At 38.7% G+C, this 15,331-nt stretch overlaps 2 protein-coding genes across 4 annotated transcripts; one reads left to right on the forward strand and one right to left on the reverse strand.

Annotated features, from left to right (window-relative positions):
* Positions 1 to 1,412: 1,412 nt before the first annotated feature.
* LOC128211976 (uncharacterized) lies at positions 1,413 to 8,478 on the forward strand. 3 transcript variants are annotated; one of them, XM_052917171.1, is made up of 8 exons: positions 1,413 to 1,546; positions 1,932 to 2,400; positions 2,709 to 3,002; positions 4,985 to 5,056; positions 5,857 to 6,099; positions 6,617 to 6,871; positions 7,182 to 7,313; positions 7,883 to 8,478. In XM_052917171.1, the coding sequence occupies exons 2-8, from the start codon at positions 1,960 to 1,962 to the stop codon at positions 8,444 to 8,446; spliced, it is 2,001 nt and encodes a 666-aa protein (XP_052773131.1). In that variant the 5' UTR covers positions 1,413 to 1,546; positions 1,932 to 1,959; the 3' UTR covers positions 8,447 to 8,478. The 3 variants fall into 3 exon arrangements, with proteins under 3 accessions (XP_052773131.1, XP_052773132.1, XP_052773133.1); XM_052917172.1 differs by lacking the exon at positions 1,413 to 1,546 and adding an exon at positions 1,558 to 1,613; XM_052917173.1 differs by lacking the exon at positions 1,413 to 1,546 and adding an exon at positions 1,593 to 1,720.
* Positions 8,479 to 11,757: 3,279 nt separating this feature from the next.
* LOC128212067 (acetylcholine receptor subunit beta-like) lies at positions 11,758 to 15,240 on the reverse strand. Its single transcript, XM_052917313.1, has one exon. It carries the CDS (start codon positions 15,122 to 15,124, stop codon positions 13,901 to 13,903), a length of 1,224 nt encoding a protein of 407 aa, XP_052773273.1. The 5' UTR covers positions 15,125 to 15,240; the 3' UTR covers positions 11,758 to 13,900.
* Between the last annotated feature and the right edge of the window lie 91 nt (positions 15,241 to 15,331).

Consider the following 15,331-nt stretch of genomic DNA (forward strand, 5'->3'; position numbering starts at 1 on the left):
CGAATAAGTACTCTCAGACTGGCATTCACACACACTCTTTAGAAAAGTCTCCCCTAGGAATGACTCGTTGAGTTCATCATAACTCTGAACCAAGATGACGTGCCCATAATATGATCGGTTTCCTTTAACCTAAGGAGACCCTCCGTCCTGACCCTCCGTCCTGACCCTCCGTCTCTTTTTCTCTCTCTCTCGGCTTCATACCCCGCCTCATAATACAGTGGTTACATTTTAATGAGCTGAACAGCGGTGGGGTTAGATCTTGAATGTCCCGTCCTCGCGGACATGCCTCATAATGCACCAGTCAATTGTAACCACGCCTCCCCCCAGGTCCGGGGAAAAGCGGGGACTTTGACTTTCGGTCCAGCCAAGCCCGGGCAAAATCCCCGCCCTGCGGAGACGAACTGCTGGTGAAACCCCTGCCAAATGCCCCCGCACCCCAGGGACCCTAAGTAAAACCCATTCCCTGCTATATTTGGCGCGAAGACAAAACCACCGCATTCAACCGGCACTGCGGGGCCACCTGGAAGGTAAAACATGGCCCATTTCCCCGGCTTTCCCCGGTATACCCCCGGACTTGGGGGACGTGGTTACAATTGACTGGTACATTAACACTAAAACCAACCAACAAAAAACAAATTTAGGCATCTATAATCCTCTTTAATACTGCACAGGGGTCAAACCATAATGCGGACAGACATCAAAATCTCTGATGCTACGTCACATTAGCAAAACACCTAAACCAATTTTTTAAGTGTTCAATTCTAAATGATCACAGACAGGGTTCAATAAATACAATAATGTGTTTCAAGTGGGAATCTTTAAACCCGGAAGTGGTTGTTGCGAAGCTTTGTTCAAAGTAATTGGGGAATGCAATTTAATGTTACATAATTTCTGAGATTGTTTTTCGCGGTTTCCCGTCGAGACACCGGATCATAAAACATTCAACTTTTTCGACTTCCCATTTTCTCCCTACTCGCTAATCGAGCGTTACTGTTGACCTACTTAAATCGATAGATAATACGGTATTGTTGTCTTGCTATACCGGGTAAAATCAAACCGTTGACATGAAAATATAGTCAGTTGAACAAATAAAGCCCAATTTACCAGTTTACGCTGGTAGATCTCTTATCTATAAATTATAAGTCATATGTATGTAGTCAGGTAAATAAATAAAGACTTATTGAAAAAAAAAATACCCTGGAAAACATGATCTCTTAACCTTTTTAAAGATTTTTTTATTAAAGAGCTGGTGGTATTCAATTCCATGAATTTATGTCGAATAACATTCTTAGATAAATATATTTTTAATTCAGCTGAATCATTGATAAAACACTAAATAGTTATCAACTTGAAAGATTGGGGTTAAAATGTTCACGTCATCAATTAATCACAAATGTAGTGTAGCTGTCATTTATTTTCGCAGTGTAGTTGAAGTTACGGGAATACACGGGGATTTCCCAATACAATACAGAACATGAGTAGTTAGTAAACAATCGAGGGGATTTTAGTTTTAGCTCATAGTTTCGATGTCTGGATAGTATAAAGGGTAAAGTATTTTTCATTTCGTTTTACAAAATTCTGAACGAATATCCAGTACCTTGTATTAAACAGAGGTATAATGATGAACTAGTTTTAATTTAGCGTATATTGTATATTGAAAAATATGAAAGGGTCGATCCAAATGTTGCACTGTATGACCGTGATTATGCATTTTTGAAATGTGCGTTTCTTTGATAGCCCTGTTAATAAATGTTACATTTCATTCATTATTGCTTTATATTTCAAAAGAACCTTAACTTGTATTATTTGTCGATGAAGTGTATAGCAATTTATTATGTACAAGTTTATATAGTTCATATTTGTTTAACAATGACATTTGCCCCGAACAGCAGCGAAGTCGTAATAATATTCTGTTTGATTTATAATTTTAGAACAACTTGCTGGAAAAAAAACAACAACATGGATACGGCAGTTACTATGGTAACGTCGCCAATTGCAAGCCTTTCGGGAAGCAGCTTAGCACCTGAAGTGGAAAGAGACGCTTTAAGAGAGAAGGTTGAACATTTCAAAGTGCTCATTAGGAAGCTGCAAGAGGATTTACAGTCTCATAAAATTCGGAAAGGGGGAGCAGAGACAGTCTCTAAACTTTTACAGGAATCGAAACAGGAAAGTGTAGGTTTAAAGAAAAAGATTGGACAGCTCGAAACTGTGATAAGAAACTTACAAAGTCGACTGGAAAAACATGGATTGTCTACGGAAATTGTGTTGAATGAAAATGAAACGTATGTTCCCGGACATTCAAAACGGTTGTTAGAAAACTTGACCCGCGAAAATTCGAGGTTAAGAAACCTCGCTCGGTCGAAGTCGGGGGATCCGGAGGAACTAGCATATTTACAACAGGTATGGCACCGCTTTACTTGAACTTTCTTAACAAGTAACAGCAGTTATGCAATTAAGATGAAGTTTAAGTTCGTTTTAAATGTTCGTCGCACTTGCATCGCCTGCTTTCGGCATCTTTAAAAAATGTTCCTTACTAGTAAATTATGAGCTCAGTATAAAACGTTTCTTTTTTACTGAAATGCAGTAATGCAATAACCTCTTCCGCCATCAAATATACCATCACTTAGAAAACATTTAAATACACGATGTTAGGCTAAAATAACCGCGTTTATATCGTAAGTATCGTATGATTACTTTTGTCATTTTAGACCAATGCAGATCTCCAACGTGAAAAAAATGCACTTGAGGCGAATGTTTTTGAGCTGCAGCATATTCTCCAATCCTCGGACAGCGAGAAGGACCAAACGATCACGTTGTTACGCGAGGAATTGGCACAGTGCCAAAACGAGGTCGCGAGTCGGGAAGAGAAAGTTCGACACCTAGCGGAAGAGAGTCGCACGCTCCAGCAGCAGCTATTTAGCGTGGCTGAACAGTGCCGGCAGCTCGCCCGGAAATTGGACGAACAGGGAAAAATTACGACGCCGGAGACAGTTTGCAGCGAGGTAAACATAAGACGACACCCGCAATCATTTTTTCTTTAGGAATGACTTGTTGAAATGCGAGTGTATATACAAGGATTCTGCTTTAACCGAGGGTGGCTCCGGGCCACGTCTGGTCTCTTTTCGGTTGTGTAACAGTCAACGTTGTAACACAACCAGGATTTGGGTTCCAGAATGTTAGCTCCGGCCTCATTTCTCACCCACTGATGAGGGGATGTCGCATCCATAAAATACATAATATCCCAACTAGGGATGCACTATGATCAGGCTATAATGCATCCAACTGGCGCGAACAGACCTTGAAGTTCTATTTGGAAACCACCATGTACATTTTGGTGGGCAGTAGCGGTTTTAAAGTTGTTGCTTGGTAAGATGCTGTTAATGTTAACCAAACAATCATTCAGTCGACTAAAATAATGTCAATTTCTGGTATAAACATTATTGACACTCGTATTATAAATCTATTATCCTATTTTGCTTCAAGTCGACGAACGATGACCTCGCTCTCTTAATTCATGATAAGATTTCTATCCAATGCGCGCGGGTTAACATTACACGATATCTCATGATAATTAATCTTTTCAGGTTTTCTAAATGCGTGTGGTATTAAATTCCATTTAATGGATCAGGAAGAGAAGTTTTATTACATTTGTGCCACGATATTGTGGAATGTCTTATCTGCCTTGTAGCTTTATGCCGATTTTAAGATATACATGTATTGCTGCTTTTCCGGCCCCCTAAAAATAGCCTTATCTTCAGCTTCACAATAAGTTATTGTACCAAGGTCAATTAACGGTTATCAATTTATTGCGTACCTGAGTTTCACTTTGTTTATTCAAATTGTCACCTAAATTATTGGTAAATATAACCTGGGAATTTTATTTACCGCCCCTTCGTTAAACTTCCTCCTTCGTAAACAACGCGCTGATTGGTCAGCTCTAGCGTCGATAATATGGCTCACTGATTGTTCGAGAGTTTCCGGGTTACAGTGCGCGCAATTAAAAACGCACCACAGTGTACTACCTAAATTGGTAACATCGCGTACCGTATCCTGTTGTTCACATGCATAACAAACAAATAAATTAACATTTATGCATTTCATCACGTAGCAAAAAATATTTTTGTTGTTAAATTATAGAAGTCGTGACTTTTTTCAAAAGCAGTACAAGGGTTGTGGTTTTTATAGAAAAACAAGGCATTGCAAAATAACATGTTCTAAATTAATATGACTAACAAGCATCACTTTACAAAAATAATTTCGTTTACATAATGTTTTTTGCGTCCTTTCGGTGTAACTTCCTCTTTTTAGATTCAAATCTTTTTGACAGTGTCGGTAGGAGATGGGGGCCAAGTTTATTATTACACACTTAATATGCTCATTTTATGATTTTTATTCCATTTCTGACCGACACTGCCTCGTGTATATCGGCGCACGTCGTCGCGGGATTTACTACACTTTTTGAAGCAATTTTGAAGAAATATTATTGTGAGATCGAATAAAATGTTTGTATTTCGGGGTAAGAATAGGGACCCAGGGGATGTTTACAACCACTTGTGATCTAAATCACATTTATGGAGCAGGTGGGGGGGGGATGTCAAATCCAAATTCCGGACTAGGTAAAATACCCCCCCCCCCATCCCTGCCAACTCTTTAAGCTAAATAAATTTCGGTTCTTAGTGAGGGGCGTAAGTCAAAAGGTTACGCTGGGTTACGCGCTTTAGTTACAACCCTCTAACATCAAATCCTGGAATCCGCCTCTGATTCCCATATGCCACCGCATCGATTGTGCATGCATCCATATGCCACCACATTCACTGTGCATATTGTTTGAAGGTGCACTGTAAGCTGATGTAAAGCAGGTCTGAAGCCTACGTCTTTTTGTGCTAAAATGTATCTGAAATATGCGTCTGCTTGTGCTATTTTAAAAAGATCATTATTGTTTTGTATTATATTTCTTAACAAATGAATTCTTTGCGTCTTTCAGTCGAGTGATAATAGCGGCGAGTTGGCGCGCATGGCAGAGGAAAACAAATTGTTACGGAAACAGCATAAGGAGGTATGAACTTCCGTTAGGTTACACTCCACTATTAGCTGTCTCTTGTGTTAGACAACACATTGACTATGTATGAACAATTTCATCCCATGTAAGATTAATCTACTATCTTAGATTGAAAGTAATGACTAAACATTTTCCGGTAATCAAATAAAATCTTAATTTTTTTCCTAACTGAAGTCATTTTCCTAATTTTAGTATCTCAACCGTCATATGATACAATACTATGATTGTTTTGAAATATATATTTTGTATTGACTTACTGAAAAATCATGATTTATATTTATATTAAAACAACTATACATTTCTTGAACATTTTATGAATTTGACTAAGTAAGGAAATAACTTATGATAGTTAATGTATAGCGCTTCAGGACATTAAACATATTTTTACTATCTAACAACTCAAGTATACCAGCAAAATCATTCTTATTCATCAGATATCTGATAATGTACGCATAGCATCATATCGTTCTGCCCCCAATTTCTCGAAACTTCTTCAGCTAAACAGGCTTAAGAAGCTTATTTTAATGAGCCGAAATACATATACTTAAATTGAATTTTGATGAATGAAAAAGGTTATTTGTGATTATCATGAAGATAATTCCTATCAAAAGTATAACAAACTATTGAAGAAGTTAATATTATGAAATTATTGAAAAACAAAAATAGTGAGCTAAGCTTAATCCTGTTAAAAGGGACTTAAGAAGTTTCGAGAAATCGGGGCCTGGTGTACGAGAATGCAGCGAAATATGTCTGTCTCTACCGTCGAAAAAATCTAACTTGTCTTTCCGTCCGTTCAGGTGTACGATATGAACAGACGCTGGCAGGAACACAACGGCCAACGTGACGCCTACCTAACGCAGTTACAGACAGAACTTGCGCACTTCCGGGCACAAGTGGCGGAGCTCGAGGCGCGTCGGGGAGACCTAGCACCTGACACGCAGGCGGAAGTGAACCAAGTGCTCGACGAGAACAGACGACTCTCAAAAGAAACAGAGCACCACAAACGGTTACTGACCCAGCTAGTCAGTGAAAGAGATAGGGTAGGTGTTCAGATCAAATGTAGTTGGTGGTTTGCAGGCCATATTAGAAAGACCGTGCGAAATTTGTTGGTTGGTCTGCAGTTTCGATCAAATGTAGTTGGTGGTTTTCAGGCCCTTTTAGAAAGGCCGTACGAAATTTGTTGGTTGGTCTGCAGTTCCGATCAAATGTAGTTGGTGGTTTGCAGGCCATTTTAGAAAGGCCGTGCGAAATTTGTTGGTTGGTCTGCAGTTCCGATCAAATGTAGTTGGTGGTTTGCAGGCCATTTTAGAAAGGCCGTACGAAATTTGTTGGTTGGTCTGCAGTTCCAATCAAATGTAGTTGGTGGTTTGCAGGCCCTTTTAGAAAGGCCGATCGAAATGTGCTGGTTGGTCTGTAATTATATCGTATATAAAGGCCTGACCATTATAACAAGTAATTTAGATTTCGATTAAAATCTGACAACTTTTTAGGATGTTTGACAAAGTTAACACACAAGCCATTGTTAACAGATGATTCACTGTTTCTCCCTTTTTGCAGTTTAAACGCGAGTTCGAGAACGCGCATGAGCAGATTGGGGGCCTGAAAGCGGAAATGCGGCAGCTGCGGTCCGCGCCGGCCATGAATGGCGGAAGTGGCGGCGGTGGGCGAACGGATGCGTCGGAAACGATTGAGGCGCTTAAGGCTCAGATTCAGATTTGTACGGAGGATTTTGAGAGCGAGAGACGCGACCGAGAGCGTGCACAGAATAAGGTGTCCCGCCTGGAAACGGAAACAACGCGACTCAGGAAAGAGGTAGGTTATTGGGAATGACGCTGGAAAAAAGACGAGGTTTTTTATGGGTTGTTTAATTGAACACGTGTATATATCATACAGAAAAAACATTTAAACATTCAAATAATATGTCGTATGCCTGATGCTGCTTTAGAGAACTCTGGGACACCCGTAATATTAAGGGCAGCATTATTTCGATATATATTTTAGTTTCAAAGCGTGGTTTAAGTCAATGAAATTTGTGTTTCTTTCTTGCATCATTGTTAGAATATTTTTGAAGACTTGCGGTTTTACATTTTCAATATACACAAGTATCCTATTTCTGTTTTAGATTGAGTCCCTAAAGCGGTCTATGTCCAACATGGCGAATACCTGGGTAAGTCCCAGGAACGATTACCCGGCGCCCCGGAACGAGTACTCCGAGGTTCCGTTCCACAATAACGCTGTCCAGCAAAGCTGTGAGGTATGAACATATTTTATACATCTATACTGTGCAGCCATGATAGATGCATCTCCATTATCAGTTATTTATGGCTCAGCTTATTTTTTACATGTAAAAGTGTAAAGTTAAGCCGGGGAGTAAACTGTGATCGCTGGTTAACTTTTGCGTTTTAAAGGGAGTATAGGTAGATACAAAACATTTTTATTTTTTTAATGCATTTATGATTAATTTTCCTTAGGCTTCATAAAAAAACACCATATGATTTATGTACTGATATAACATATAAGCTTTTATAAATGGGATTTTTGATTAATAGCTAGGTGGTCACAAATTCCCCACTACGGTTAAAAATCTGTTAAGGAAAATAATGCATTTAAATAAATAAAAAATAAATGCTTTGCATAAAATATAAATAGATCATTTCCATGACAACAAGCGCATTAAAACAATGCTAAGGAATGATATTATAGTAAAAAACAACAACAACAAGGTTTTTCCTGATAAATAATGGTTAGTTGGACTTGGCGTGATATTTTGAACTAAGTTTTGTTATAAATAGTTTGGATGTATGATTTTCTTGTCGTTTCCAGGGTTTGGCCGCGCGCGGCGTGAGCAGCAGCCCTAAACGTGATGTGCGTCTTAACCTGGACAGATTCAACGTCATAGATGGCGCACACGTGACTAACCCCAGTGACGTCACTAGTCCAACGATGGAAAGTTACGTTTACGTTGAAAACAGACCCGTCATTATGGACAACATGACTGACAATACTGATAGTGGAAATCCCGGCACCGAGCCCCAAAGTTTTAGACAAGTGTACAATGTACCGAACGTGCCGGATCAACGAATATACATTGGGCAAAGCCCGGACCGAAGGGAAAGTAAAGACGATGAGAAATTCTTATCTTTAAATGCGTCATCGTTTTCCTCTCACTCTAAAGATTCTGATCATGCGAGAGACAGCGGATCTCCTCCGAATTCGAAACGGACAAGTTATGATCTAACGACGGAAGTGACGTCATCAGATCAGACCATGCGCCAAACTATGTCACTTCCGGTAGAAACAATTCTCAGGTGTCCTTCCTGTGACAAAGGTTTTACAAACACCCAGCATCCCGAACTTCTTGCACATATTGAAAGTTGTTGTGATTAATTGTGATGATGAAATATTTTCATGGAACCAACTGTCTCGTTTCATTGTTCTTCTCCTTACTATTTTTAAAACTTGATTGAGTTTCAATTGAAGAGTGTATCTCCCGGGTAAGTTTACACGCATGGGAAACGCGCACCCCCTGAAGTGCGGTTTCCCGAAAAGACGGGCTGGTAGCGTCTTTTTAAGCAGGTATGAGTTTGAGTGGAGGCATGACAACATTCTATGTCTCGTCGAAGCGTGGCGCCTTTTGCAGCGTGTAAAACGTTGTTTAACCTTGACCATTGCTCAAAAACATATTAATACTCGGGCCCCAATTTCTTGAAACTTGTTAAGCTTAACAGGCTTATGTAGCTTATTTCAACAAGCCAACACATACTTAAAGCTGCACTCTCACAGATTGAACGTTTTGACAACTTTTTTTATTTTTTGTCTTGGAACGAGCCAATTTTTGCGAACATCCATGGAAACCAGTTACATAAGACTGCTGACAAAAAATCAGATGGCAGATTTTTATATATAAGTTCAAAAATTGATTTTTTATGCATTTTTCTTAAACCGTTACTAACGGTTTAAGCCATAAAACATTAATTTTCGAACGGAAATATGAAATTCTACGATCCTATTTTTTTGTCACTAATCTTATATCATTGGTTTGCAGACATGTACGCAAAAATTTGCTCTATTCAAGACAAAAAATAAAAAAGTTGTTAAAATGGTCAATCTGTGAGAGTGCAGCTTTAAATGTCAATTACTTAAACTATATACTTAAATTTATTTTGATAGATAAAATATGTTGTTTTTTTGTGTAATCATAAGACAATTCATATTTTAAGTCTAAAAGCTCTTAAAGAAGAAAATATTACGTAAATTATATCCAAATAAAAATAGTAAATTGGCCCCGCTAGCTTAGAGATATGAGAATAAAATCCTTTCCGAAACAAACAATCCTTGGTCTTTTGATGTCAATAAATAAATGGCATTAAAGTGTCAACAAATGCATGCATAAACATAGCATAACTTGCAGATGATACAAGAGCATGAATTGCAAAAAAAAAAATGAAAATCCAATTCCCTGTTATTTTAAAAATGATTGATGGATTTAGCCGCGTGTCTGTGTTTAAAAACAACAGCATTGATGCAATATGGATTGGTAAACATAGAGATAGTGTAAAACGGACGACGTTCTTGGCATCGAATTAAAGGGCTCGTGTTTTGGCACCAAAATGTTTTCCCTGGCAAAGCATCTGAAAACGTATGTATTGTATATTTTTTTTACTTTTTGATACCAAAAATGCAGAATAATATACAATTAAAGTATAATCAAACAACCAACGAACCCACGCCGGTACAGTAAAGGGAAAAATGAAAACCCGGATATTTAAATCTTTATTGAAAACATTGGTAGCAGCACGTGATAATGGCAATCAACTTATCACGCTACAGCCTTTTATTGAATCACGTTTGTAACGCATTTCAAAATTATGGACTTCAAAGACAATAATTGAGTATATATGAACATTTGTTGAAGGGTTACAGCCGACGTATCTTAGTTTTAACACTCCTTATGATTTCGTAATTAAAAAGATCCGTATAAAGTGCGTTTACAAACCATGATCAAGTCTCTTTAAGCTTACATAGAAGCACTTGGTGTTTACTTTGGTGCGAATCTTATCCAAATGCAAGACCTGAATTGCAATTGTATCAAAATTATAAACAAATGGAGAAAAAGAACCCTGACATTCTATGGAACAATAACGGTAATACAATCCATTCTTCTGCCTCTTATAAATTTATTTATATTATGCAATAAATTTTTACACCACAGAATGTATTTAAATTTCTCTGGTCAAAATAGTGTGAGAAAATCAAAAAGACAACACTAATCGAAAATCAATAAGATGACGAACTAGAAACGGCTGATTTTATTACATTCTACTAAACACTGCAAATAAGAACACTTAGTATTAAATACAAAAAGCACACAGGAAAATAATACCGTACTTATAATGCATCAGTCAATTGTAACCACGCCCCCCCCCAGGTCCGGGGAATAGCGGGGACTTTGAATTTCGGTACAGTCAACCCGAGGTAAAATCCCAGCCCTGCAGGGACAAACTGCTGGTAAAATCCCCACCAAATGCCCCCGCACCCCAGGGACCCAAGGTTAGGCCCATTCCCCATTCCTATGGCGCAAAGACAAAACCACCGCATTCACCCGGCACTGCGGGACCACCTGGATTGTAAAAACACGGCCCATTTCCCCAGCTATCCGCGGTATACCCCCGGACCTGCGGGGGGGGGGGGGCGTGGTTACAATTGACTGGTGCATAACTGCATTGCTATGCCAAGAAAGTAATCATATTTTATATGAATATAGCCAGCTTTAAGTGTCTGCCAAAAGTAAAATATGAGCTTTAATGAACTAAATATTTCTACTATTAATGTAAATATACCAAGATCCTTTGCAGAAATAAGAAAACAAATTGAATGAGGTAATCGCTTTATTAAGTTAAAGGGGAAATCCCTTGTATTTGATAACGTGATTGGATCTTATTAAATACATATCACTCAATAAGATCAAACGTAAGAACAGACTGTACTATAGATTCACTTACAGCTTACACGCAAGCTTATGACCCGCAATATTCCTAACATGATCCGAGACAACTGGTTCAGCTGTACCTATTTTTATTTAAATATCTGTGCCCACCATGAAAAAGTTCGCCTTTAAAGTTAACAAAGATGTCGTAAATCACAGTGTTGATTTAACTAATGTCCTGAACAATTGGCCCATTTGTTTTTGCAAGACATTGAACAGAACAGAACAGAACAGAACAGAACATGTTTTTATTCACGTAAACTACATACATGTAGTTTCTTGTGACATATAAATACATTTAAATAAATCAAACTATATATAAGACATACGGCAATAGCACATAGGATGGATCTTATAATGAATATATCAGTTTAAACCATTTCACAATGTAAAGGATATAAAACATGTTCACTTTACACACATTATTTGAAAAAAGTGTTTAGTACCAAACCATACATACAAAAGTCATCGGAAACAGTTCTTTTAACGCATATTGAGTGGAATTCGGTTTATTTTGTGTTGAATCAAAAATATTTGTTTAACTCTGACCCATTAAGGGTTTCTACGTTCATGTAGATTTCCTATAATAGTGAGCATTATTATTTTTGTTGTTATTTGTGTTTTGTATAATTATTCCTTCTAATTTCCTTTCTTCATCGATCAAGTTGACTTTTTATATGATATCTTAACAGTGAAATAAACGACAGTATTATAAAAGATAAAAACAAAAAAACAACGAAAAACAACAACAAAAAACAAGTAATAAAAATACTAAAAAAAAGCTTTTGATGCGGAGTGATTTTTTTGTATTAAAAGTACTCCGATTTGTAATAGAGGTACTCATAAATTTGTGGTGCGTTTATATATAATTTTACTAGTTGACGGGCCATTAACGTTCCAAAAATACGACTAAACTACATGCAGTTTGGTTTAAACAATATTTATTGTATAAAAGTACATGAAGCAAGAACATGAATTGCATACATGATAGGTAATGATTGAGGAAGACAGTTTAGACTCGATATTCAAACCTCTCTGCTTACCTGTCATTTTATATAGTCAACAGTGTAAACATCTTGTTTACGGATTAAAATACAGGGTAATGTAATTCGAGAGTTGTAATGCACCAGTCACTTGTATCCACGCCGTCCCCCCTCTCCTTATAAGTATATATCATGTGTTTTCGGTACGGATAGAAAAATCCGACTCTAGGGCACGCGCGTAAGCCTCGGCGCCTCGTTACCGGTAACGCAGCGTGCCCGAGGGGCGGATTTTTCGATCCAGACCGGAAAAACATGATTGATATTTTTTCTTGCATGCCTAAAATTATGAATTTGTCGAAAAGTTTGTGGTGCGTTGTAAACGTAGTTTTACAAGTTAACGGGTCATTAACGTTCCAAAAATACAAGAAAACTGCAGTTTGGTTTAAACAATATTTATTGTATATGAACATGAAGCAAAGAATGAATTGCATACATGATAGGTAATGATTGAGGAAGACAGTTTAGACTTGATATTTAAACCTCTCTGCTTATCTGTCATTTTATATAGTCAACAGTCTAATAACATATTTACAGATTTAAATACAGGGCAATGTAATTCGGGTTGTAATGCACCAGTCAATTGCAACCACGGCCGCCCCCACCCACCAGGTCTGGGGGTATACCGGGGAAATGGGCCGTGTTTTTACCTTCCAGGTGACCCCGCAGTGCCGGGTGAATGTGGTGGTTTTGTCTTCGCGTTAAATATAGCGGGGAATGGGTCTTACCTAGGGTCCCTGGGATGCGGGGGCATTCGGCGGGGATTTACCAACAGTTCGTCCGCGCAGGGCGGGGATTTTACGGACCATGGCTGGACCAAAAGTCAAAGTCCGTGCTATTCCCCGGACCTGGAGTGCCGAGGTTACAATTGACTGGTGCATAATAATTGCGTCGCTTGTAAAAAGAACAATAAATATGTCAGTGGTTATAACAAAAGTAAAAATCTTACTGGGCAGAAAGAAACGATTATCAACAACATTCTTTTTTTAAACAAGCACTCTTACTCCCAAAAAAGATTTAACACAATTAATACTATTGTTTTAATATTCCAAAAACGATGAATAAATGTCGAAAACAATGGTTCTTATGAAGGATACCGAGTTTAATTTGAAAGAAATGAGCATAAACACGTTATTTCTACCTTATGAGACTATAGTAGACCACAGAATATCTTTTAGCATTCACCATTCATTTAATATTTTTGCGCTTTCAGCTATTAATTACATGGTTATAATCTTGTTATCAGTTATTAATATTTTCCATAAATGCATAATTTAGTAAGTAGTTAAAGGTTTATTAGTCAAAATGTATGTTTGTTATACATGTGTATGTATTGATTTTGAATAAGAATGTCACTTTAACAAAGTAAGAAGGAATAAGAAGAGAAATCGATGACTGGCTTGGAAGAAGAGGATTAATAATCAACTTATAGTTTAACGACTTGTCATGCCCGATTATACAGTGGTTACGTTCAACTAATTTTATTTTTCTTATAAAAACATAACTTTATTTCTAACGCTGTTTAACATTTAGCTCATATTCGAAACTTTCTCCCCATATAATTATGGTGTTAGGGTTCGTGAAACATTATAGATCAGTGTTATTTCGCGAGCAAATCTTTCAACTGTCTATAGAATATATAGGGAATTTATTTAGTAGTCTGCGACCATCAAGGTTTTGAGTATCTCTTGCCCTTTAAAGAAAGACAACTGTGCAAGTAATTCTCTATATTATTATGTACGAGTTGCTTCCCATACGTCGAATGGTTAATGGTTAATAACAGTTTCAAAATGAACTCCGATTTATGTAACATCTTCACTGGAGATACTTATCCCCCAGCATGGAAACGGCCAGTATTGTCGCCGTAAACACTGTCATAAAGATCAGAAATGTCCAGAAGCCTATGAAGTCAATGGCGGCAGATACGGACTTCCACGTGACTTCTTCCGCTTCCTGTGCACGCTTGACATCGCGGGCCACATGGCCGCCACCTACGCAAATGGCGCATTGGATCCTACGGACGCACTGTGTGATGGCGTAAAAGTGGCGGGAGACGGGCCGCTCCTCCGGGCGGTGGTGGATTCGCAGCTGGATGATGGTGACGACCACCATGACCGTGCTGGCCATCGTCATGATGAAGATGTAGAGCGAGAACATGGACGTGTCCTCCGAGTTGCGCGGCATTTCCGTGCTGATTATCGTTAGGAAGACCGCGAACGAGAGGAACGCCGTCACCGCGTAGCCGGTCTTCTCCCCGGAGTCCGCCGGAAGAACGAACAAGAAAGCGTTCAGGAGACCCAGCATGATTACAGGCACGAGTATGGTGATCAAATACTCTAGAGGCTTCCGTTTCATCTCAATAATGAAAAGAATTCCAGAATTGTCACCGGACGTGACTTCTGTGGTTGATGTCTTAAGGATGTCCCATTCGGAGTTCTTTTCGTACAGACTTGTGTCGAACCCTATCGTGCCCTGCGATAGCGAAACCTTTTCCTTGGTGTTGCTCCAGATCAGAAGTTTCAGTTCACACGACGTTTTGTCAAACGGAAAAAAGGTGATCACTACTTCACATCCGCTTTCAAACACTTGATACGGCCGCCAGAGAACCGTCCCGTCCTTTTTTATACGGATGTATAGAAACGAGTCTCCCAACCCTACCATTGTCTCAAAGCCATTCTGAAGCGCCATGTCGGGCACCCAGACGTTTCCCTGTGGTACGTACACTTCCTCAATGTCTGCGTTTCCCGCGTCACCCCAGTTCCGGGCGATCACCTCATCCGTCCACTGAATGTCCAAGTACGCCGTCGTCACCAGCTTTTGTTCCTGGTTGTCAAAATAGTTTATCCCGATAAGGTGCAGGTCGACGGTCACGGCCACGGCGGTTGACTGATCCAAGACAGGCCGGATGTAGGTCGTATAGTTAACCGGCAGTACGTTTCCCAGGTGCAGGCGCATTTCTTCCGATGTTATGCAGCTTACTGGATTTAGTAAGATGCTGCTGTATAACACGACGGCAAACAGAATTACGAAACGATCCATTTTTGTTGTCTTTTATCGTCAATCTTATTAAAACATCATAAATGTACATACATAATTATTTTATTTTAAAAAAACACGAAAGATTGCAGATTAAACATGAATATGGAATATACAAATATAGAATTATTGAAAGCATAAGTGTCTTTTGTTCTTGCTCAGGGTGAGCGCTAGGTGTTGCGAAAACAATACAAAATACTGCACAGATAA

Source organism: Mya arenaria, chromosome 12 (genome assembly GCF_026914265.1).
Source record: "Mya arenaria isolate MELC-2E11 chromosome 12, ASM2691426v1".
In the NCBI taxonomy this organism is placed as follows: domain Eukaryota; kingdom Metazoa; phylum Mollusca; class Bivalvia; order Myida; family Myidae; genus Mya; species Mya arenaria.